We start from the raw sequence: 24352 nt of genomic DNA on the forward strand, positions 1-24352 counted from the left end.
GTATATAGATACCTACTTATATTATATAAATACAAATATTTAGTACAACATAAAAAAAAGGAATATAGCGACACACTATAGCCACAGTACGTTACACGTTATTTAATAATTTAATAGAACATTATTTAATAAACAATATTTAATGTGAAAACCTACCCCAACAATGGGTCAAGGGTCCTAAAGTAACATAGGGCTCATTATGATCGTAGACAAATGACTGATATCATTGGGATCGTAGATGATTACTGTAATTAAAACAACGCATATATAAATAGTTACACAGTATACGGGTCATTGTATATTTACTACAAATATATAAAGCTACCCATTTCAAACCGACGGTAAGATCGGCAGTATTATTAGTGTATACAATACATGGATTTTGATAAATTAATAACATCATTACAAATGATGTTAAACAAGATATATAATACAATAATCGATGTTTCAAAGCAATATATAAAATATGACTTACAATTTACGGGACAAGGTGTTCATAATCTGGACGGAGGTTTCAATCGTCCGTAATGGTCAATGTCCCCTTTGTCCACTGAAAACCCGCCAAATACAGACAAAGACCAAAGAACGAAAACGAGACAATAACTGGACATACGTAGACACACTACGTCACACGGGCAAACTAAACATATAGACGCAACATATATACATACATGTATAACGATCACAGACGACGCGGAAATCCAAACGGCGCGACGCTAGACAACGGCGGTCAAAATTACCTAAAACTTAACCCTATTACATTAAGATAAGGCATTTTGATAATCACATGCATGTGATATACAACTTACTTAAAAACAGGCTGATTCAAAGGGTTATTGTCGACCTTGCAAAATATACAGGTAACTTAAATTTGACCCAATAATTCATTCTCTTATATGTAACATTTTTCTTTAATGGTGAAATTTCACACCAAGAAAAAATTTGTAAGTCATGGATTCCCCGCCACCAAGGTCTTGACCTTGGACCTTTGAATTAAAACATAACGATGTCAAAAGTTTACTCATAATTGATTGTTTCGTAAAGTATGACCCAAATTCATGAAAGAAGGAAGTTGCTAAGTGATTTAATCAGTTGATAATTTCATATATATAGCAAGGTTGACCTTTAGCATTGACCTTTAAACACAACGCTGTTTATACTCGTAATTAATTTTTGTATAATGTTTGACCAAAATTATGTCAATGAATGTAATTGCAAGGTGCTTACACAGTCAGTGATTGGGACGCGACGAGACAGAACCAATATTTTTCACAGACAAAATTCTTTGTATTCCGTCTGATATCTCGCAAGTGGTACATCGTTGATATTTTGATTCAATGCTTTTCGTATCCCACCGCTGCCACTACGGTACAAGTACTGGCATTCTCTACTACCCCAATCTCTCCACAGACAATATTCCGGATACGTATTACGTGTACATAAAATTACCCTGTCACACATTTAACAACAATCAGCGATGTTGCCGACTGTGCTTATAAACACTTGCTTGAAAAAGCGATTATTTTGCTATAGAGGCTGGTTATCAGCTCACAAACGTTTGTATTCAACAGATAAAAGGTATGTACATTGTAAGAGGAGAAGATCTTGACGTGTAAAGGCGTAGAAGCCAAACTGAGGTCAAGATGACCCGAGGGTTTAATGTAAGGTCCGCAGCATCGGCAGACTTCCGTGTTACATTTATGAATTGAACGTGAACTTAAAGGGACACTGATGGTTTCTCATTGTAAAAATTATTGTTTGCCTGTTGTGTTTTACTTGTTCTCCTTGTAATTTTTTGAATCTCCTTGTAAGCTAATCACCTTGTAAATACCTTTACCTAAATTTTGTTCTAATTACCACCAAACCTCTGAGCTTGAAAGTATTATCACCAAACCTCTACCTAAAGTACATACCACCAAACCTCTACCTAAAGTATATACCACCAAACCTCTACCTAAAGTACATACACCAAACCTCTACCTAAAGTATATACCACCAAACCTCTACCTAAAGTACATACACCAAACCTCTACCTAAAGTACATACCACCAAACCTCTACCTAAAGTACATACCACCAAACCTCTACCTAAAGTATATACCACCAAACCTCTACCTAAAGTACATACCACCAAACCTCTACCTAAAGTACATACACCAAACCTCTACCTAAAGTACATACCACCAAACCTCTACCTAAAGTACATACCACCAAACCTCTACCTAAAGTACATACCACCAAACCTCTACCTAAAGTACATACACCAAACCTCTACCTAAAGTACATACACCAAACCTCTACCACCAAACCTCTACCTAAAGTACACCAAACCTCTACCTAAAGTACATACCACCAAACCTCTACCTAAAGTACATACCACCAAACCTCTACCTAAAGTACATACCACCAAACCTCTACCTAAAGTACATACCACCAAACCTCTACCTAAAGTACATACCACCAAACCTCTACCTAAAGTACATACACCAAACCTCTACCTAAAGTACATACACCAAACCTCTACCTAAAGTATATACACCAAACCTCTACCTAAAGTACATACACCAAACCTCTACCTAAAGTACATACCACCAAACCTCTACCTAAAGTACATACCACCAAACCTCTACCTAAAGTACATACACCAAACCTCTACCTAAAGTACATACACCAAACCTCTACCTAAAGTACATACACCAAACCTCTACCTAAAGTACATACACCAAACCTCTACCTAAAGTATATACCACCAAACCTCTACCTAAAGTATATACACCAGACCTCTACCTAAAGTATATACACCAGACCTCTACCTAAAGTACATACCACCAAACCTCTACCTAAAGTACATACACCAAACCTCTACCTAAAGTACATACCACCAAACCTCTACCTAAAGTACATACACCAAACCTCTACCTAAAGTACATACACCAAACCTCTACCTAAAGTACATACACCAAACCTCTACCTAAAGTACATACCACCAAACCTCTACCTAAAGTACATACCACCAAACCTCTACCTAAAGTACATACCACCAAACCTCTACCTAAAGTATATACCACCAAACCTCTACCTAAAGTACATACCACCAAACCTCTACCTAAAGTACATACCACCAAACCTCTACCTAAAGTACATACCACCAAACCTCTACCTAAAGTACATACACCAAACCTCTACCTAAAGTACATACACCAAACCTCTACCTAAAGTACATACACCAAACCTCTACCTAAAGTACATACCACCAAACCTCTACCTAAAGTACATACCACCAAACCTCTACCTAAAGTACATACCACCAAACCTCTACCTAAAGTACATACCACCAAACCTCTACCTAAAGTACATACCACCAAACCTCTACCTAACGTACATACACCAAACCTCTACCTAAAGTACATACACCAAACCTCTACCTAAAGTACATACCACCAAACCTCTACCTAAAGTACATACCACCAAACCTCTACCTAAAGTACATACCACCAAACCTCTACCTAAAGTACATACCACCAAACCTCTACCTAAAGTACATACCACCAAACCTCTACCTAAAGTACATACCACCAAACCTCTACCTAAAGTACATACCACCAAACCTCTACCTAAAGTACATACCAACAAACCTCTACCTAAACCACCAAACCTCTACCTAAAGTACATACCACCAAACCTCTACCTAAAGTACATACCACCAAACCTCTACCTAAAGTACATACACCAAACCTCTACCTAAAGTACATACCACCAAACCTCTACCTAAAGTACATACCACCAAACCTCTACCTAAAGTACATACCACCAAACCTCTACCTAAAGTACATACCACCAAACCTCTACCTAAAGTACATACCACCAAACCTCTACCTAAAGTACACACCACCAAACCTCTACCTAAAGTACATACTACCAAACCTCTACCTAAAGTACATACCCACAAACCTCTACCTAAAGTACATACCACCAAACCTCTACCTAAAGTACATACCACCAAACCTCTACCTAAAGTACATACCACCAAACCTCTACCTAAAGTACATACCACCAAACCTCTACCTAAAGTACATACACCAAACCTCTACCTAAACTAAATACCACCAAACCTCTACCTAAAGTACATACCACCAAACCTCTACCTAAAGTACATACCACCAAACCTCTACCTAAAGTACATACCACCAAACCTCTACCTAAAGTACATACCACCAAACCTCTACCTAAAGTACATACACCAAACCTCTACCTAAAGTACATACACCAAACCTCTACCTAAAGTACATACCACCAAACCTCTACCTAAAGTACATACACCAAACCTCTACCTAAAGTACATACCACCAAACCTCTACCTAAAGTACACACCACCAAACCTTTACATAAAGTACATACACCAAACCTCTACCTAAAGTACATACCACCAAACCTCTACCTAAAGTACATACCACCAAACCTCTACCTAAAGTACATACACCAAACCTCTACCTAAAGTACATACACCAAACCTCTACCTAAAGTACATACCACCAAACCTCTACCTAAAGTACATACCACCAAACCTCTACCTAAAGTACATACCACCAAACCTCTACCTAAAGTACAAACCACCAAACCTCTACCTAAAGTACATACCACAAACCTCTACCTAAAGTACATACCACCAAACCTCTACCTAACGTACATACACCAAACCTCTACCTAAAGTACACACCACCAAACCTTTACCTAAAGTACATACACCAAACCTCTACCTAAAGTACATACCACCAAACCTCTACCTAAAGTATATACACCAGACCTCTACCTAAAGTATATACACCAGACCTCTACCTAACGTACATACCACCAAACCTCTACCTAAAGTACACACCACCAAACCTTTACCTAAAGTACACACCACCAAACCTCTACCTAAAGTACATACCACCAAACCTCTACCTAAAGTACATACCACCAAACCTCTACCTAAAGTACATACACCAAACCTCTACCTAAAGTACATACCACCAAACCTCTACCTAAAGTACATACCACCAAACCTCTACCTAAAGTACATACACCAAACCTCTACCTAAAGTACATACCACCAAACCTCTACCTAAAGTACATACCACCAAACCTCTACCTAAAGTACATACCACCAAACCTCTACCTAAAGTACATACCACCAAACCTCTACCTAAAGTACATACCACCAAACCTCTACCTAAAGTACATACCACCAAACCTCTACCTAAAGTACATACACCAAACCTCTACCTAAAGTACATACACCAAACCTCTACCTAAAGTACATACACCAAACCTCTACCTAAAGTACATACCACCAAACCTCTACCTAAAGTACATACCACCAAACCTCTACTACCACCAAAAGTACATACACCAAGGCTTTACCTAAACTACCACCTCGATCAAGTACATACCAGCTGTTGTCAAACATCCGGGTCTCTCGTACGCCGACTACGACTCTAATGGTATGGATTATTTTCTTAAATATACATTATTGTAATATATAATGCAGCTCACAAATTTAAATTCCTGTTCTAGCTACACAGGAACCATCACTCTCTTTAGCATAATGTAGGAGTTATTACCCTTTGTTATTTTTTTTTTGTTTATACTTAGATGTTGTCCCATTCGGGGAGCATAACCCGTCTCTGACAGCCCTTGTTTGTCAGATTGGTGTAGACCATCGGGGTAATATTCACTTGTTTCACTGAGATCAGATTTATAAACGTGCTGGTATGTTCCTCTTGTCTTCCTTGATTGTAGGTCAGCCGATGATTTGGATGATGATGAAGTTGTTGGAGACCGCGAGGTTGTTTTCTCATCACGTGCCTTTAGATGATTCCGGAGGGACGTTCTGGGACTATGAACAAGTAACAAGGGATTGTCTAATCTTTCTAGTCACTTCGGAGTTCGTTCTTAGTAAGGAAATTTACAAACCATCTCAGATTACACCCTGGATGAGGACCAGTATCAAAGGAGGTTATGTAGGAAAATCGTCATTGAATTCCTCAACAGAAATGAGATCCGAAAATGGTGACAAATTCTTGGCTTCCAATATCAATCATGTAGTGTGCGTGGACAAGCAAAGTAGACGACCGATGTCTTTCCCGTTGTGGTGGCGGGAAAAATATTCAGAATCGGGTAAAAAACATCAACCATTAAATTTAAAAAGGTTTGACAAACCTGACGGAGCGAGTGTCTATAATACCAATATAGCGTGGAGCGACACTGATGCCAATTTACACACAAACTGGACATCATACGCACGGTTCGCAGTGGATGCTGCCCATCATTGTCATCAAAATGGCGCTTTGGAGAATTTCGAGGATAACTTTTCAAATGGCATTCATAAAGTTCAAATCTATTTCTACGGAGAAAGCGTGCAGGGCGACAAACTGACCGTACACACGTGGCAGGATAAAAGTGACCACCGTATATTAATGATGGATATATACAACAAGGGAAAATCTATTTGTCAAATTAAACTTTTCTTTCACTAAAATTTGTTTGTTGAAATTACGAATACTGCTTGTTCTGTAGGGTTTATCATTGGGTCTTGGACTAATTTACGGTTTGTGCGAAATTACATCTTCGGTTATTTCAGCTGTAAAAATTAGACAAATCTAGTCTTATCAAAAGTAGTATTTCAAACAAGTGATGTACACACATAGATGGATATTTAAAAACAAACATTGTTTTGCCCTTTTTCAAATTGCTGATAGTGTTTGCAGATGTAGGTATTTAAGTCAACATTAACAAGGATATTACCTAACCAGCACAATTAGTCTGCCGCTTAATTCGACGTATATATAGATATATACATATTAGAATATATTTATATATATATATATATATACACACATATTAGAATATATATATATTTATATATACATGTTAGAATAACTTAAAACAACACGTCGAATGAAGCAGTAGCGTTTTCATGCCTGAATCTTCATGGTTCTTACTAAATTGCCTAGATACAAATACGTCACAGACAGTGTATCTAGGCAATCTATTAAGAACCATGAAGATTCAGGAATGAAAGCGCTAATGCTTAATTCGACGTGTTGTTTAAGTTATTCTAATATATTTCACCAGACACTGAGAATTCAACTTTATATTTGAATATATTGAATTAATATACTATTGAACATAACCGAACATTACATTCAATGTCATAGTTTTAAAAATTCGATAGAAATTTGTTTTAGTATCGAGATTAATTAATTATCTTTTCCACATTTAAAAGACAACGAAAACAATAATTCTCGTCATACCAAAAATTATTTTAAATCATATTGATGGTTGAATATTTTTTACAATTTAATACCCCCAAGTCAATCGGTGCTGTGTTTTAGCTGGTTTTACTTTTGATTTTCCGGATCTATCGTTAAACAAGAGGTAGATATTACGTTTCAAGGGATGAACTATTGCCTTATCTCCTTAATCTTTACAAACCTCAAGAGACATTTTGATTTGGGTAGATTTTTGATATAGGCACTATCTATCAACCCAAAAACCAAAAATATTAAGTTCTGTTGATAACGGTTATTGTTTGAAAAAAATGACTCAATTAAAGAACAGGTTTGGCCTTTCTCAAATAGCATATGAAGGGCTCCACCTCTGTCACTAATTCTGCTCTTTAATTTTGATATTTGCATTGCCCGATCTAGTTTTTTTTATAAGAAATAAGATATTTTAATGAATGATAGTGATACTTAAAAAAAGAGTCTTATTATCATCAAGATTTCGGAAAACAAGCTGTGAAGCTGATGTTAATTCATAAAACATACATGCTGAGTTTGAATTTTTTAAAATCAAAAGAGTTTATCGCTCCGGTTATCTTTTACTTGTATATAAACTTACCCTGTCACACAAATTCCGGATATTTTTAACGTGTACATAAAATTACCCTATCACACACTTCATAACAAACAGATATGTTGCCGGCAGTGTGGAGAAGCACGAGATTGACGAAGCGATTCCTTTGTAATAATGGCTGGTTATCAGCTCACAAACTATTTTATTCAACAGATAATAACGAAAAGATCAGGTAAGTACATCGTCTGTTTGTAAGATGTATCTGTGTTGTGGTATAATTTATAATGTCACGATGACCTGAGTCGGCATGAACGGGGTCACCAAATTCCGGAGATGAATCTCCGTCCACGAACTCGGCCGACAACGACTTAAATATGCAAGAACACGTAATAATGGATTCATGCATGTCATTTATTGATATATTGTAATGTTGCTTAAGTACTGTTTTGTCTTCGAGATAAAAGTGTTGGCCCAAAATATTTCAATAAATCTAAAATTTCATGTCAAATGCAGTCAGGAATATATTATATATGAAAAATGACGAGACTGATCCATTGTCAATAGTCCAATGACTAATCATGTATTATATTTATATGTCTGATCAGGGACGTATGATACAGTCTGTATTAAACGTTCCTGGTCTAATGTATGATGATCACATATGTAGTCGATATTTTATCCAGTGAATCCGCCTATGTTACTTCAGTTTTGTGTGTCACTGGTATAATATGCCCTGGGGTTTTTCATTGGCTGCGCCATGCAGAAAAAGGCAATGACGTCATATCATGGACAATGACGTAATGTGATGAATTGGGAATGATATACCAAAATCTCGGCCTCTGTTTGATTTTTTGAACTGTTAAAATGTTATTTTTATGAGATATGTATTCAAAATGTTTTTTTTAAGTTTCAATACACAACCTTTTTTAAGAAAAAAGTAATATTGACTTGACATTACGTGACAAGGCACTTCATTGTATTCGCAGCACATGTACTTTGCCTTATTTTAAAATTTTAACCATAATTAATTATAAGCTTCAAAACAATAATATTTCCTTGTCACAGAATCAAGAATGATTCAGTAACTTCCTGTAGACAGAGATCAAAACAGTAGAACTGGTTCATACGAGTAATACATAGATGGAAGTGTTGGACGCTGTACACCGTTTATAAGGTGTGTCTTTTACAATACCAGATAATTATTTAATGCTTACACGTATCATAACATAACACAATTATTCATTCTACAGGCCTACATCAGGACAAGCGGACAATATATAATTCTAATAGACAGTAACTCAACTTTCACATTGACTTTTTATTTCGAAAGACGGAAATATGTTCCGATACTTTAATAAAAAATTAGATGCCACTTTTCTCTTAATATCTTGGATTACAGGAATTCCAATATTTTGTACAATGTTTTATGTTAATCTCAGGTAACTGTTTTGACTTCAAATAGAAGCTCCTTAGTAACATAATATAGTACTTTTGTATATATAGTATATAGCCCTACTGTGATATAAGTATACCTGTATATCTTAGATGTTGAAGAAATCAAATGTGTGATTTTTTAAAAAGATTTTCAAGGTCTTTTGTTGAAATGTGAGAATGTTCAATCAAGCGTGTGTTTTTAGCGTTAGTTCATCTGACTCTTAAAAGGTAAAATGTCATTCTAAACAGACAATTGGTCATCTTTAACATGTACGAGAGAATCCTTTCCCAAGATGTATTGTTTGATTATATACTGGTTCATAGTTGATATGGAAATGTCTTCTCTTGCTACTTAGCTATCTAAGGGTGACGGCTGTGATTTTTGTACTACGAACATTCCAGTTGTTGACTAACATATAAGTCGCTTATCTTTATTATCTATATACTTCGTTTATAATCCTATATTCAGGATTTGAATCTTAAGATAGCACTTTATCCAGGTGAAATGAGTAGATTTATATTGCCAAACCACATGCTTTCTGAGAGATGGATGAGGATTATGTTCAGTTTGACCGTTGTTGTCGATTTCATGATGTGACGTCACGATCGGCATTCCTAATGTGCAGTTAATATATTTAATGGTTTCGTTAGTTTCTATCGTGGTTCTCACATAAAGAACATGATATAACCTGAATTTCAATTCACATCTCAGCTTCAGTCCTAATTAATCGTTTATAGTAGGAATTATGGTCCAACGCGTTGGTTATCAGTTTTTTGTTGATTTGTTTTATTATCATTTTTTTATGAAAAAAAAAGGAGGGAATGCAATAATATATCTCAACCTCTAATTTGGAAGTTTCTGTTCAAAACTGCGCATGGCAGTAACTTTGCTAAGCAAAGAAGGCTCTATGTATCTCCGATATGCATCGCTTTTCCAAAAGCCTATGTCCTGGATCACTTCGCCTGGTAAACCAGCATGGAATGCCCATGTTGCACCTCCCCTACGAAACCAATGTCCTGTCAATTTGGATTGATACCCTGCTCCCATAAGTATAGCGTTCAAAAAAGTTAAAAACCTGTCATGGGACAAAGCTTTTAAAACATTTTCACAAAGCAATGGGGATTGTCCGTTTGAACCTAGCAGTACATGTAAACTAAGGAGACGAAATAAGGCTGAGGCTGGGCAGAGAGGATGACCAGTGATAATCGGGATGAAGACATGTAACCTTTTCTCACGAAACTGGATTGTTTTTGTGTAATCAAATGATATAATATAGTCCATGTCCTTATTTGTGACTTGGAAAATGCGTAAAACTGGAACATTTGGATCACGCATAAGAAAATTTCCTGGTCTCAGCATCCCATAAAAACCGATCAAACATGCACACCATACCGATAAATCAAAAGGACGGAATAAATTCAAATGCTTCTTGATACAAAGCAACATATCTGGAGTCAAGAGAGGTGCACCAGTTTGTGCATCCCCTAAGGCTCTTTTCACACCATGTAGCAAATGTTCGACATGCCAACAGTCTTTCACTGGGTCCTTGACGCCACAAGATTTATGAAGATGTTTTACAATCACTAAATAATTCTCAATTGTCCAATAACTGAAACCTTTCACATGCGCTAGAAAGGCAATGTAACTAGAAATACCATCCTCTGATATTGGTACCGCAGACAATGACATTTGCTTACAAAAAGTCAGATAGCACTTTAACTGCGACCTATAAACCCGCTTTGTACTCTCTGCCCAACCTTGTATTATGAAACTATCCACAGCCTTTTCTAGGGTGTTTGCGTCCTGACAACCACCTGAAATAAACAAAATCATAAGACATATGACATAATAGATCAAAAATGGTAAAGTGATCATACATATATTGACAAAAAGGCAGTAGTGTATAAACGTCACTCAATCTGTGTTCTTCATGTAATCTAGATATACTGTCTGCGATTAAATTCCCTTCCCGGGAATATGTATTGCAAAAACAGAAAAATTACAAAAGGCTTGCATGAAAAATAGAAATCTTACATACGTCATGATAGTAGGGTTTTTGCTCGACATCTTATTAATTACACTTTTGGCTGTGACATTATCAGTGTAAATAATTACTTTCTTATTTTGCAGAAAAGCAGACCACCTAAACAATGCCAACACAATCATAATGGTTTCTTTACAGTTAATATGAAGAGGAGAAATGTCCGGCATATCAATTGACCAATTAATGTACATATAGTCTCCTGAGAAGTAAGCACCTCCCCCTTCACAACAGGCATCACACTGAATATTAGTCACAGGTTTATCATCTAAGATTTTAGTTTTGCCATTAAACATTTTTATAAATACAAGCCACCATTTGAGGTCAGCAAAAAAATTGTCGTTCAACAACACTTTGTCTGAATAAGAAACTAATGAGTTTTTTTAAGTCAAGCATACGGCGTAAAAAGGATCGACCCCCTTGAATAACTTGTGATGTCCAGTTTAGACTGCCAATCAATGATTCTAATTGTCTCTTTGTAGCACGCCGCTTCTTGTTAAATGTTTCCAGTAATGAATGAAAGACTGCAAGTTTGTCTTCTGGTAAAGAGAGTGTCATATCAATGGTATTAATTAATACACCAAGGAAAACTAGACTTTGAGTAGGACCTACAATTTTGCTATAATTAATATGAAAACCAAGCAAACGCAGTAAACCGAGTAATTTATCTAGAGAGCGTCTACACCTCTCATAAGACTTGTCAATAATCAAAAAATCATCTAGGTATGCAATAACGATGACACCATGAAGTTTTATAACCCTACATACTGCACTTGACAAAGCCTGAAACATCCTAGGTGATTTTGAGGCACCAAAAGGGAGCTTTGTGTCATAAAAATATGTGAACTCCGAATCCCCATCAAATTTCCAGTGTAAGCCTGTAAGTTTATAATTGGATTTATGAATACGCACACTTCGATATGCATTTTGCACAAATAATCGTTAGGCTGAATAAGCTTGCAAGCGTTACGAAGATCCATATCTGTACAAGACTTTTCATTCACAAAATTATTGATACAAAATTTTGTGGGCATACTCGCGTCATGAATAAGGCGAACAGAGTTATTTCCCTTTGGAACGCACTAGTAATTAAGGGCTTTATTTTGGTTATAATATAGTTTCCATTCAAGATTTCAGACTTGATAACATTTTCAACTTGTGTTTTGTTTGATAGTGCAGATCGATAATTGTCACAACACACTGGCACGTTGAATTCCGGAAAATAATCCACAATAGAAAAGCCATCTCGAATGCCATTTATTAGAAAATGAAATTCTGGGTCACTGCAAGGTAATACTGAATCCCAAGCTTGTAAATTCAGACCATATGTACGCTTGGGTTGAACACTACTTAAAAATACTACTTCGTCAAATTTGGTGTGTTTACATTCTCCTTTTTTGAATGCTCAACTGCCTTATGCTCACGTGAAAAATAAATAGCACAATTATGTGCCATGCGACAGCGCTGAAAATCACAAACTCCAGCATTGTATTTCCGACATATTTCACGTCCATCAGGCATCAATGGACCACGCCCCTTAACTTGTGATTTCCCACTGTCCTTGTTTTGAGGTTTTGTCATTGAATTCAATGCTCTCATCGTGATACTATTTGACTTTGGTACAAGATGGAAATCCCGGAGATCCTTCTTGGGCTCACCCCACTTGAAACCTTCCTTAGCTTTAGAATCACGGTATTCCTTATCATATAGTAAGACGCTTTGCCATAAATGATTTGATGCCAAACGAAAAATGCTCTGGGTAAAGCTAACATAACCGTCAACTTCTTGCAGAGCTAAGTCCCCTGTACGTAGGAGATCTTTCATGATACCCAAACTTGCGTATCCCCACTGTTCAATGGAAACTTGACTTAAAGGGGTTTTCTTTTTGTCAAACTGTAGTTTTGCCCCACTGCCAATATCAATTACACACCCCTCATCTTGGATAGAATCCACTGACGTGAGAAACAGATGGTCAACAATATTTTTGGCTTTCTTATTAACACTACATGTACCTGGCTCAATATGTCTGGAAGGGGCACTCTTCGGTTGAAGCTCCAAAGACAGCGCATGGGATAAGTCAGCTTGGCGCTTGTCAAGTCTGGCTTTAGCTAACTGTAATTCCAAATCATCACATTGGGCCTGAAGCCTAGTTATCTCAGTCTGTAATCTATCCTTGCTGGTGCGTATTGGAACATCAGGCTGGGTTTGGGTGTCTCGTCGGAATGAGGCCGAACATGACTTTGGGACAGTAGGCCTATGTTTTGTAATCTTTAGTTTTTGGCAAAAGCAAATTTAAGCATGTGGCCTAGCTGCGGCCATGATGGCACTACTAAACGCTAAAAACGGATCCGGATGGGGCTCACAAAAATTCCGTAAAAATGAATTTACAAAATTCTACCATTCATATTAATAAAATAATGTATTTAGGGTTTCGTCTTTTGTCTTGTGAAATGAAAAGCATACAAAGTCATCTGATTATATATTTTAGGTCTGTCCGTAGAGATGCTTTAATGTCGCTGAACTACCACCTCGATCACGTGGACAACGATGTACCGGAAGCTGTCGTCAAACATCCGGGTCTTTCCTACGCCGACTACGATTCTAATGGTACAAGTTAAACATGAAATGTGTGCTGTTTAGTTTGGTCTTGAATTGTGACTACACAAATACTTTCTTTTCGTTAAAGTGACACGGGACACAAACCCAATCAACCCCCATCAACCCCCTTCCATCCAATCATAAACAGTTGATATCCTCTTTTGATTGAAGGTCGGAGGGTATTATCTGCCATAGACATACATGTAAGTGGGATGTTACCGTACATACGCACGCCTTCTTCTCTCGTTAAGGTACGGCGTGGGTCTTTTTGTTTTATTTTAGGCATTAATACTGATGGCCTCTAGATGTGTAAACAATTTGTTTTATAATTTGGCGATATGGCCGCCATTTTCTTAGCGCATCGACGTGAAAAGGATTACTACAGGACCATAAAAAATGACATTTTCTCCAAAATGTCTGCAAAATGGAGGCTTCTATTAGTTCAAAATATGGATATTGTCAGATCTTAATGAAATTTCGTATGTAAGTTTAGTATGCCATCTGAAACTCCAAGAAGGCGTCCGTTTTCTGATTGGACAAAATGGTCAATCAGGGGTTTAGTCGAAAATTTTCATTTATGCACAGGTAGTTATTTGTCAGTGTTCACACCGAACGTCTTTGTCTATGGTGAAGTACATAGATAAGCATCATTCACGACTGACAGGGTAGTTTGTGGGACTTATTTGGCGGGTCTCCTTACAGTTAATACTTGCTTTATAATGTTTAATACTTGGTTTGTTATGTTTTGATGTAATTTTTGCGCTTCAGAATTAACGTCAAGTACAGGTACTTCTCGAATTTACAAACCCAGATTATGTGATCAAGAAAACTAGTGTCATTCTGGAAAAAAAGTTGTATAGATTTTAATGATCTTGTTTATTGTAGGTCAGCCGAAGATTTGGATGATAATGAAAATTTTGGAATCTGTTAGGTTTTTCGCCCATCACGTGCCATTAGACAGTACCGGAAGGACGTTCAGGGACTATGAACAAGTAACAAGGGATTGTCTAATCTTTCTTGTCACTTCGGAGTTCGTTCTTAGTAAGGAAATTTACAAACCATCCCAACTCACAACCTGGATGAGGACCAGTATCAAAGGAGGTTATGTAGGAAAATCGTCATTGAATTCCTTAACAGAAATGAGATCCGAAAATGGTGAAAAATTCTTGGCTTCCAATATCAATCATGTGGTGTGCGTGGGCAAGCAAAGTAGACGACCGATGTCTTTCCCGTTGTGGTGGCGGGAAAAATATTCAGAATCGGGTAAAAAACATCAACCATTAAATTTAAAAAGGTTTGACAAACCTGACGGAGCGAGTGTTTATAATACCAATATAGCGTGGAGCGACACTGATGCCAATTTACACACAAACTGGACGTCATACGCACGGTTCGCAGTGGATGCTGCCCATCATTGTCATCAAAATGGCGCTTTGGAGAATTTCGAGGATAACTTTTCAAATGGCATTCATAAAGTTCAAATCTATTTCTACGGAGAAAGCGTGCAGGGCGACAAACTGACCGTACACACGTGGCAGGATAAAAGTGACCACCGTATATTAATGATGGATATATACAACAAGGAAAAATCTATATGTCAAATTAAACTGTTCTTTCACTAAACACTATCAATATTGTTTAAACAGTAATATATTATATAGTCAAGTTTATGTTGATATTCAACAAAACTACAATATAGTATTAAATATTTTAACAGGCATAAATTCTAGCAGTTTTTGTAAAACTATGTTTGTGATGAGTTATAATTTGTTGACAAAAAATAGCAAAATATACACAGATATAGGTATTTGTCTGTTACTATACCTGAGATTTCGCCTATGTATGTTCCAAGTCTCGCGGTCCCTAATACACTGTAGATGTCAACAACGAGATAATACCGGCATGTTAAGAGAATCGAAATTCAAACTCAAATGCGACAAAACTAAGATAAAAAATTGGTCAAAAGAAAGATTTATAGAAGAACCCTAAGAGTACAAGGAGAATAAGACCAGGTATTCCCTAGAAGGACAAACATTGTCTTCTTCAATGACCACACTTGAAAATGACGCGTTGTTAGAGGAGAGAAATGTTAACACTAACGAAACCACCAAGTTTACCTACGTTTTGCATTGAAATAGAATATCTTCAAATCATGTCATGATAATGACGATAAAACTGACCGGTAATTTTCATCAACCTGCATATAATGATATATTTCTCTGGAGTCTTTTATCTTAAAACTAAAGTGACATGAAAATACTATAGTTTGGGGAAGCAGGTTTGTTGTTACTCAGAAATGGAAAATTCACACGAGGGGTTGAAAAAAATGTTGGGTATACACAATGAACATGCTCAATAAATCTCACGTTATCTGAATACAAAATGTCTTTTCGAAAAATGGGAATGAATGACTGCATTTGCTTTGTGACCGGTTTTACTAACCTCTTCATTCAATTCAGCCTTGTGCGAAAGTCGTCAACAAAGAGAGAAGCGCAATTTGCTTAGTGTGGTCGTGGCCATGACTCTATAAAACGAAACGTTTCTTGTGTAATATGAAGTTTGTGTGTTCCACGCTCATAAGTGTTCCTCCGAGTCTCATCGTTGTTATAATATATTTACTTATTTGAGAACATGATATTACTTATGTATTTGGATTGGCTAAGATTTACATGTCGGGAGTCTTCGATGATGCGAAAGGTGTTTACCCTTCCAGAACGCCTGGTCTTATTTTTGTTCGTTTTGTGTGGATATTTCTTTTCTTCTTATTTGTCATTGTTTCATTGATTCAGAGTTTGGTGTTCCTGTTCTGGCAGTATTTTTCTGTTGTTGACCCCGTGAGTATGTAAATAGTCGTTCAAATATCTTGCTACCAACATGTGGACACAGTCATTAACCAAACTCAAATTCTATAAATCAAGGGCAAAGTATAACCAAACATGGAGATTCCTAAAAAAAAGCGTACAAGGAGAATAAGACAAGGTGTTCAGGAAGAACAAGCGCCTTTCCCTTTCAGTGCCCCCCAGTCAGATTCATAGCCTTAAACTTGTACCGCTGTTCACTTTTCTTTGGAAAGAGAACTCTTATACCCAGAGACTGTGATCAAAGAATAATTAGCTAGTATTTTGTCTTTAGATGGATTGGATAATCGAGAAAGACTCTTAAATAAGTGTTTCCAAAGACGTCAAATGGTGTCAAAGTTTTGCATGCCTTAGCTGCAGAGACCATCACATATTATGCAGTTTATTAAATGTGGTCTTGCCATCAGGATCAAGGAATCCAGGTTGATTTGTGTTATATTTCAAGTTGATAATTCGTTCAAAAATGGTATACCCGAAAGGATTTAATCCACTCTGAAAGTAACTACATCGGAACTAGTGTTGCCCATCATCTACCATATTTACAGTGTAGTTCTTCAAGGTGTCCACAAGCATCTGAAGTGAAGTATTGCGCGTATAAAGCCAGACCGCTGTACTCTTGCGGTAAACAATGTGAAAACGCTTTTACGGTTGTTCAAATTTCTGAATTTTGTGAATCTATTTTGTTTAAACTAAAGATCTCAAAGCAAAATAGGAAAGGAAATGTAAATATGTAAAATATCTCACAAAAATGTAGAAAAAAAGATGACGTATTGCGGAACTATTTTCTGTTTTCTTCCTTTTGTTAACATACAAATGTACTTTCCTGCAAAAATGTAAATAAAACAAATAAAATTTTTGTTGTTTACTGGTGTAGGAACTGTAATTTTAAACAGGTATTTCAACATGAAGCGGAAACGCGCATCGTTTAAAATATCTAAAAAATGCAAATTACACACCAGTAAACAACAAAAAAGAAAACTACCTTACGTTAACTCTTAAAATAACGGTAAGGCTATCTAACGTAAGAATAATATTAAATAAAAAATATCTTACGTTTGTGCGCACTTCACGTGATTTTAACATTGAAAACACTTCGTTAGAATAACGTTATTTTTACATTATTTAACGTTATCAAAAACGAGAGAACAAAAAAAAAACATTGTTGGAGACTGCTATTTGAGGTAAGTTTGGATGACTAAAATCAATTTCTATATAACAAGTCCACGTATTTCATTAAAGTTCACACATTTTAAGATAATAAAAAGTATATCATTCAAATTCATATATACTGAAATGTCTAAGACTTACGTGACACTATATCTACAAGTACTTAATACTTGATTTTATAAAATAATGATCACAAATCAATTAATAAAAACAAAGATCCGAACCCGTTAGGTCGCCCGTGTAGTAAACAGAACAGTTGAAATTTAGCTGTGTAAATACTGTTTGTTTGTAAAGTAAATAGTAAAATCCGAATAACACAGCAGTAATGTAAATAAAATTTCTTTTCTGACGACATCAGGTTTAGATGATTCATCATGCAATAATCTTTATTATTGACCATGGTTAATTTTGAAGTTGTTAATGTTTTCACAGTACCATGATATTTGTATAAATATATTGATTTATTCTACAAATAAACGAAATTAATAATAATAAAACAGTCGCCAGACCGTATGTAGGATTTACATTATTTCACAGTTCGTGCTTGCTTGATGTTATTTGTTGACTTTTGTTTAACTTGTGTGTTCTGTCGTAATAATGGCTCTTCTGTACTAACGTTTCATGTTATCATTGTATGTGACCAAAAAATAAAAAGACTTTTTTTGTATCTTGTATCTTATATGTTGTATTTTGGTGGTTATGGTAAAATTTTCTTCGCCTTGCCTTCTGACAAGCATAAGTTCCAATAAGCTATGTATTAGCACAAAAAAGTTATAAAAAAACCCGTGAAATCTTAATTAATCAATACATCTTCCATGGGGTATGACAGTACAACACGAGGTCGCTGTTTTAGTTCTCGTTAACATACGCATTGCTATAATAATCCGTCGGTCCAGTTCAGTCACAGTCAGGTGATAGAATCGTGACGGGGACGGGCCAAAGTTACTCTGAAATACAAAGTTTTTTCCTCAGAAAATTTACATATAATATATATCTTTACAAGATTACCAACAGTACTAAATTAGCATAAATCATTTCAGGCATATTCATTAAACTTTAGGTTTTTGGAGCTAGAATTTAATTTAATAATATAATCTTTAAATGAATGATCCCTACCGGATGTGACGTCATTCTTATTCACACTTTGCCTCTGTTTACTTCCTGACATCGGTGAAAATCAGTTTCGTTTCTGTTTCTCTTCAAACAATCATCAACAATGAACCGACTTTTCGGAAAAGGCAAGGATAAAGCCCCACCACCAAATCTTACCGACTGTGTGGCTAATGTAAGTGATCGTAGAACGTGTTTTTATTCAAGTGTTTTATATATGTGGGTGACACAGGTGAGTTGAACAGCCAGTCTCGTGTCGCAATTTCATATACATACACCTGTGTACAACATGGTGCCAGTCTTTTCAGTTTAGACAAATGAACAAAATGTTGTTGCTTTATAACAAAATGTGTATAACTGTATGTTTCTATCTAAACAGACAATGTTTGTACGCAAGCCTTGGATTTGTCTATGTCTACGATCATATTGATCATAGCAGGTAGGCAACTCATTCTCGTGATTATTTAGAAACCTCTGCAGTGTTGGCTATTTATACTGTATCAGTGTTTATGGGATATCGATGAAATATACAATATAGTTTATACATGTGTAAAGACAATAGAAATGTATGTTCCGGATCTTCTAGATTTGTCGGAACCAAGGAAACTTTAGTTTAAAGAGTACTCTTTCTCAAGGAACTAAAATTCTGTACCCGAGGATGGCTATTTTCTCCCACTTCTGAATAAAAAACAAGATATCGTGATGTTTATCCAAATTTTAAAGCATTTGCAGTGTGCATTAGCTTTTGTATTGACTAGTTATGTGATGCCATTTGTTGTATACTCGTACATAGTAGGGAGACATGAAGATGAACATTAGTTGTCAAACGATATGACATTGAAATATGTTACATCATCATGTGATTGAATGTCATGTTTAAATTCAGGTCACTAGGTGTACCATATGTATAACATATCCTTCAAATTTGAAAAAAAAATTATTACCATTAACATTAATGGAGCAGTTAGGACTGAATTGAATCTTGTTCAAGAGGTTTTGTATCCACATTAACACATTACACTTACACAGTGTATATAATCTAATATCATCACTATCATTAGGCCCTCAAAAGGTACTGGGTTGTTGAATCTATGGGACATGATGAGTCCTCCATACCCATAAAATAGGATTTGAGATTATTATAGAATTTTTATGCATGGCATTTGTTACAGCTAGAAGAAGTAATTACATTTCAACAACTGTTTCAATAGAATAAAATATCAAATCACCCGACAACCATTGTTCATCTGTCCCGCGCCTTTCCATACGTCCATAAACATTTTCATTATCACTATTTCTTGAGAAGTACTGGATGGATCTTTTCCAAATTTCATATGTAGGTTTCCCTTGGTCCCTAGTTGTGCCCCTTTGATTTTGGGAGTGATCACAAAAACAGAATAACTGCAAGAGGACATCTTTGATTTTTTCATTGAAGTTTGTCATTGCTTTTTTTTGAGAAGTACTACAAACATCTTTCTCAAATTTCATGTGTAGGTTCCCCTTGATCCCTAGTGATGCCTGTTTGACTTTGGGACTGATCAGAAAATCAAAATGGCCGACAGACAGCCATCTTGGAATATGACTTTGAAAGTTTGGTATCGCTATTTTTTTGTATAACTACTACATAGATCTTACTCACGTCTCATGTGTAGAATCCCCTTGATCCCTAGATGTGCCCAGTGTTAAATTGTGTGTATGTTAACATTGTAGATCATCTTCTGTCTTTCAGGAGGATATAATCTGGCACCTAATTAGAACAAGTTTAATTGTTTTCATTTGATTTGTTTCAAGATTGACAGTCGAGGAGAGTCTATAGACAAAAAGGTAGCCAGACTTGACGCAGAATTGAATAAATATAGAAATCAGATGAAAAAGATGAGAGATGGCCCCTCCAAGGTGAGTAAATATAGGTCTGGTTACTTATTTACACGAGATGTGAGATCTATGTTAGGTGACAAGTTTTAAACAAAAGAGCAGGTTATTTGAATTTTTTTAAGCATTTAATTGTACTACATGTAAATTTGATATACTAGTACTAAAAATGATCAAAAGCAGACAGATTTCACCAATACCAAGATGCCAGAGAGAACACTGATATAAGTTTTTAATAGTTGTTTTTTTAAGGTACAAGCTTGATCTCTTTGATTTCGACATTGGTCTTGGTAATATGGTATGTAAAATACAGATTTATACATGAAGGATTATGACAGTAGCAGATATATACTCTAAATATCTGGATTAGAGAAAAAGGAAGTAGTTTGTTATATTCAATCATTTTCTTACAGAATATGGTCAAACAGAAAGCTATGCGAGTGTTGAAACAAAAGAAGATGTAAGTAAATATATAAGCACTATTGTTCTACTTAGTGTAAGGAATACCAACTCACCAGGTACAGTAATTCTGTTTCCAAAGGTTTTCAAAACAGCTTCCAGTTATAATTTTCTCAGTATTCCACATTTGATTAAAATTTTAAAAAGAAAAAGAACAAGTATAGTAGCTCATGTCAAAAAATAAATTATGTTAGGTGAGAATTGCTATACCACATAGAAAATTAGTAGAAAGATCATTACCAAAAGATTTATTATAAAATATAACCTGTTGATATGCTTATTTTTCTGCAGGTATGAAAATCAAAGAGACAATTTAATGCAACAAAGTTTCAACATTGAACAGCAAAACTATGCTATACAGTCACTGAAAGATACAAAAACAACGGTAAGTACTGCAGATGTTTGACATAAATAACAGTAAGTATTGCAGATGTTTGACATAACCAACAGTAAGTACTGCAGATGTTTGACATAAACAACAGTAAGTATTGCAGATGTTTGACATAAATAACAGTAAGTATTGCAGATGTTTGACAAAACCAACAGTAAGTACTGCAGATGTTTGACATAAATAACAGTAAGTATTGCAGATGTTTGACACAAACAACAACTGCAACTGTACATGTTTGACATTTTATAACGTTGAATTTATACACTTTGTTACACCAAGTTAGTATGTCTGAACAAGTTTAGTCATACATTTGGAACATGTACTATGTAATATGAAAGTGTCACTGTTTTTTTATAAATATTTTCAACTTGGTAATTAGTTGGAGAAATACAAAGTACACAGTATACAGCATGGAGAACAGTAGTCTATGCCTGTCCTTTAGACACCAACATACTGATATCTGATTAAATCTTTTGTACTTTCATGTAGTTACAAATTGTTTTTAATCTTTATATTGGGTTTCAAGCTGAGTTGTACATATCTATGCATCGATGCATGCATCATTGAATTAAATTGATCACAACTCGTATTTTATTGAATTTGAAACTGAATTATTCATTATGGACATATTTTGTACAGTCAGACCTGTCTGTAAAGATCACTCAAGGGGGCAGAGAAAATGTGGCCTTTATAACAAGGTCTTTTAATTCAGGTTTGACCAGATATGTAAAGTAACTAAAGGATACCCAGTTTTGACTACCTGTTGAGACTATGTTGATGTCATTTTTCTGAAATTTCTCGTTCTTTGATTTTATTAGGTGGATGCCATGAAGGTTGGGGTGAAACAGTTTAAGAAAGAATACAAGCATGTCAACATTGACAAGATTGAGGTGAGTGGGAGATTTCATTTTCATTTTCAAGTTTGTGTGATCAAATAGTTCATATAAAAATTGTACAATGTTAAACAAATCATAGTTCTTTTATAATTATAGAGCAGCAAACAAAAAGAAAAAAATGAAATATATTTTATATTTTAAAATTTGTTTTCCCATATTTTCCATTAATTGATAATTATAAATACTTGTTAATAAAAACATAAAACATTATGTTTAATGTGGAGGACAGACTCCTGTATCAAATCATTCAGAATATAGTGGTTTATTAAACATTATTCCTGTGATTTTGATGGAAAAAAATACATGTAATCTTATAATTATTACTTGCAGACTTACATGTAAAAATACAAATGTGAAATATGCTTTCTGCTTTGCTTTTAGTGCAGCACCTCAAGTTGCATTAGATATTGGGCAATTTTCAAAAAACTAATGTTGTCATAATGTAAGCAAAATAATCCTGCACTTGTATTAAAAACAAGGCATATGTGGACATTTGCAAAAATTGAATTAACCAATTTTCTCTTGGTTAGGACTTACAAGATGAACTTGAGGACCTTACAGAACAATCCAATGAGATACAAGAGATAATGGGTCGAAGCTATGGAATGCCAGAGGTGGATGACGACGAGTTAGAGGCAGAGTTAGATGCCCTTGGAGACGAAATTGGCCTTGATGAAGACTCTTCATATCTTGACGACGCTGTTTCTGCACCCTCAATACCCACAGCAGAACCTGGAGCCGATAGTTCACGGGTAAGATGGATAGAGATGTCATATTCTATCAACTGTTTATTAAGTAGGAATATTTAACTTTATGTACAATAGATATTATACTGTTATTGAAATGTTATTAATGAACAGTAATTATTTGTCTTCAGAAAATAGTTTTTCTGTACCTTGTGATAAATATATCAGTGTATGTATTGTATCACTTCAATTCCACATGTTAAATGTTACAGGTGGCTCCAACCATCTGACACATTTCCTGTTATTGTGTAAAGCAGTTTACTGTAGACGCTAGAAAGATATTCAGCTCAGAATTATTTGTCAAACATCTAGTCAGGTACATAATCAACTCTAAACACACAGCATCCTGGTAGTGATTTTTTTCAGGTGCCTGGATTGATTCATAGTTATTTGACATTACATCAAAGCTTGTGTGCTGTGATATTTGTTTTTTGTTTATTTCTATTATCTTTGATATTTATTTGTGTTTACATTATTTGTTGTGATTTTGTGTTGTAGGATGTGCCTGTTGATGAGTTTGGATTACCACAAATTCCGCAGACTGCAAAATAATGTACTGAAATATTATGACTATGTTTTACATGTGAATATCATTGTTTCTATAAGAGCTACACTTAAACAATGACGAAGTGTAGTTATGGATAAGTTTTCTCTCCGAATGATGTGAAACCAGTATGCTGAAGGGGAGACAACCCCTGGATGACAGACTAACGTTCATTTTGGAAGGGAAGTAACTCCCTAAAACAGCCTCCTCTTTTTGATTAAGATGAATATTAAAACCTATTTCGTTTTAGAACTAGATTGTAGAAAGATATAGATCATAGCTTTGTCTGGAAGTTGACTCCATAAGTTCTTTTAATCATATGTATAAATTTTTTAATGACAGACATTTTTCTTTAAGAGTGATAATTAAAATTGAATTAACTATATAAGCTTGAAAG

At 35.4% G+C, this 24352-nt stretch overlaps 2 protein-coding genes and 1 pseudogene across 2 annotated transcripts; all 3 read left to right on the forward strand.

Annotated features, from left to right (window-relative positions):
* The first annotated feature begins 213 nt into the window (after positions 1–213).
* LOC132554669 (uncharacterized) lies at positions 214–6517 on the forward strand (annotated as a pseudogene).
* Positions 6518–7957: 1440 nt separating this feature from the next.
* On the forward strand, positions 7958–15636 carry LOC132554654 (uncharacterized). Its single transcript, XM_060218970.1, has 3 exons — positions 7958–8070; positions 13803–13921; positions 14798–15636. The coding sequence occupies exons 1-3, from the start codon at positions 7958–7960 to the stop codon at positions 15532–15534; spliced, it is 969 nt and encodes a 322-aa protein (XP_060074953.1). The 3' UTR covers positions 15535–15636.
* Positions 15637–19094: 3458 nt separating this feature from the next.
* On the forward strand, positions 19095–24343 carry LOC132554632 (charged multivesicular body protein 5-like). Its single transcript, XM_060218950.1, has 7 exons — positions 19095–19222; positions 20839–20943; positions 21333–21379; positions 21670–21763; positions 22588–22659; positions 23196–23417; positions 23910–24343. The coding sequence occupies exons 1-7, from the start codon at positions 19154–19156 to the stop codon at positions 23961–23963; spliced, it is 663 nt and encodes a 220-aa protein (XP_060074933.1). The 5' UTR covers positions 19095–19153; the 3' UTR covers positions 23964–24343.
* The last annotated feature ends 9 nt before the right edge of the window (positions 24344–24352 follow it).

The sequence above is a fragment of the Ylistrum balloti genome, unplaced genomic scaffold (assembly GCF_031769215.1).
Source record: "Ylistrum balloti isolate Yb309-2 unplaced genomic scaffold, AGI_CSIRO_Ybal_v1 Utg370420, whole genome shotgun sequence".
In the NCBI taxonomy this organism is placed as follows: Eukaryota; Metazoa; Mollusca; class Bivalvia; order Pectinida; family Pectinidae; genus Ylistrum; species Ylistrum balloti.

Coding starts and splice junctions, on each gene's coding strand:
- LOC132554632 (XM_060218950.1), top strand. CDS start 19,154: ATGAACCGACTTTTCGGAAAAGGCAAGGATAAAGCCCCACCACCAAAT. Junction 20,944..21,332: donor TGAGAGATGGCCCCTCCAAG/GTGAGTAAATAT, acceptor ATTTTCTTACAG/AATATGGTCAAACAGAAAGC. Junction 23,418..23,909: donor CTGGAGCCGATAGTTCACGG/GTAAGATGGATA, acceptor TTTGTGTTGTAG/GATGTGCCTGTTGATGAGTT.
- LOC132554654 (XM_060218970.1), top strand. CDS start 7,958: ATGTTGCCGGCAGTGTGGAGAAGCACGAGATTGACGAAGCGATTCCTT. Junction 8,071..13,802: donor GATAATAACGAAAAGATCAG/GTAAGTACATCG, acceptor TATATATTTTAG/GTCTGTCCGTAGAGATGCTT. Junction 13,922..14,797: donor CGCCGACTACGATTCTAATG/GTACAAGTTAAA, acceptor TGTTTATTGTAG/GTCAGCCGAAGATTTGGATG.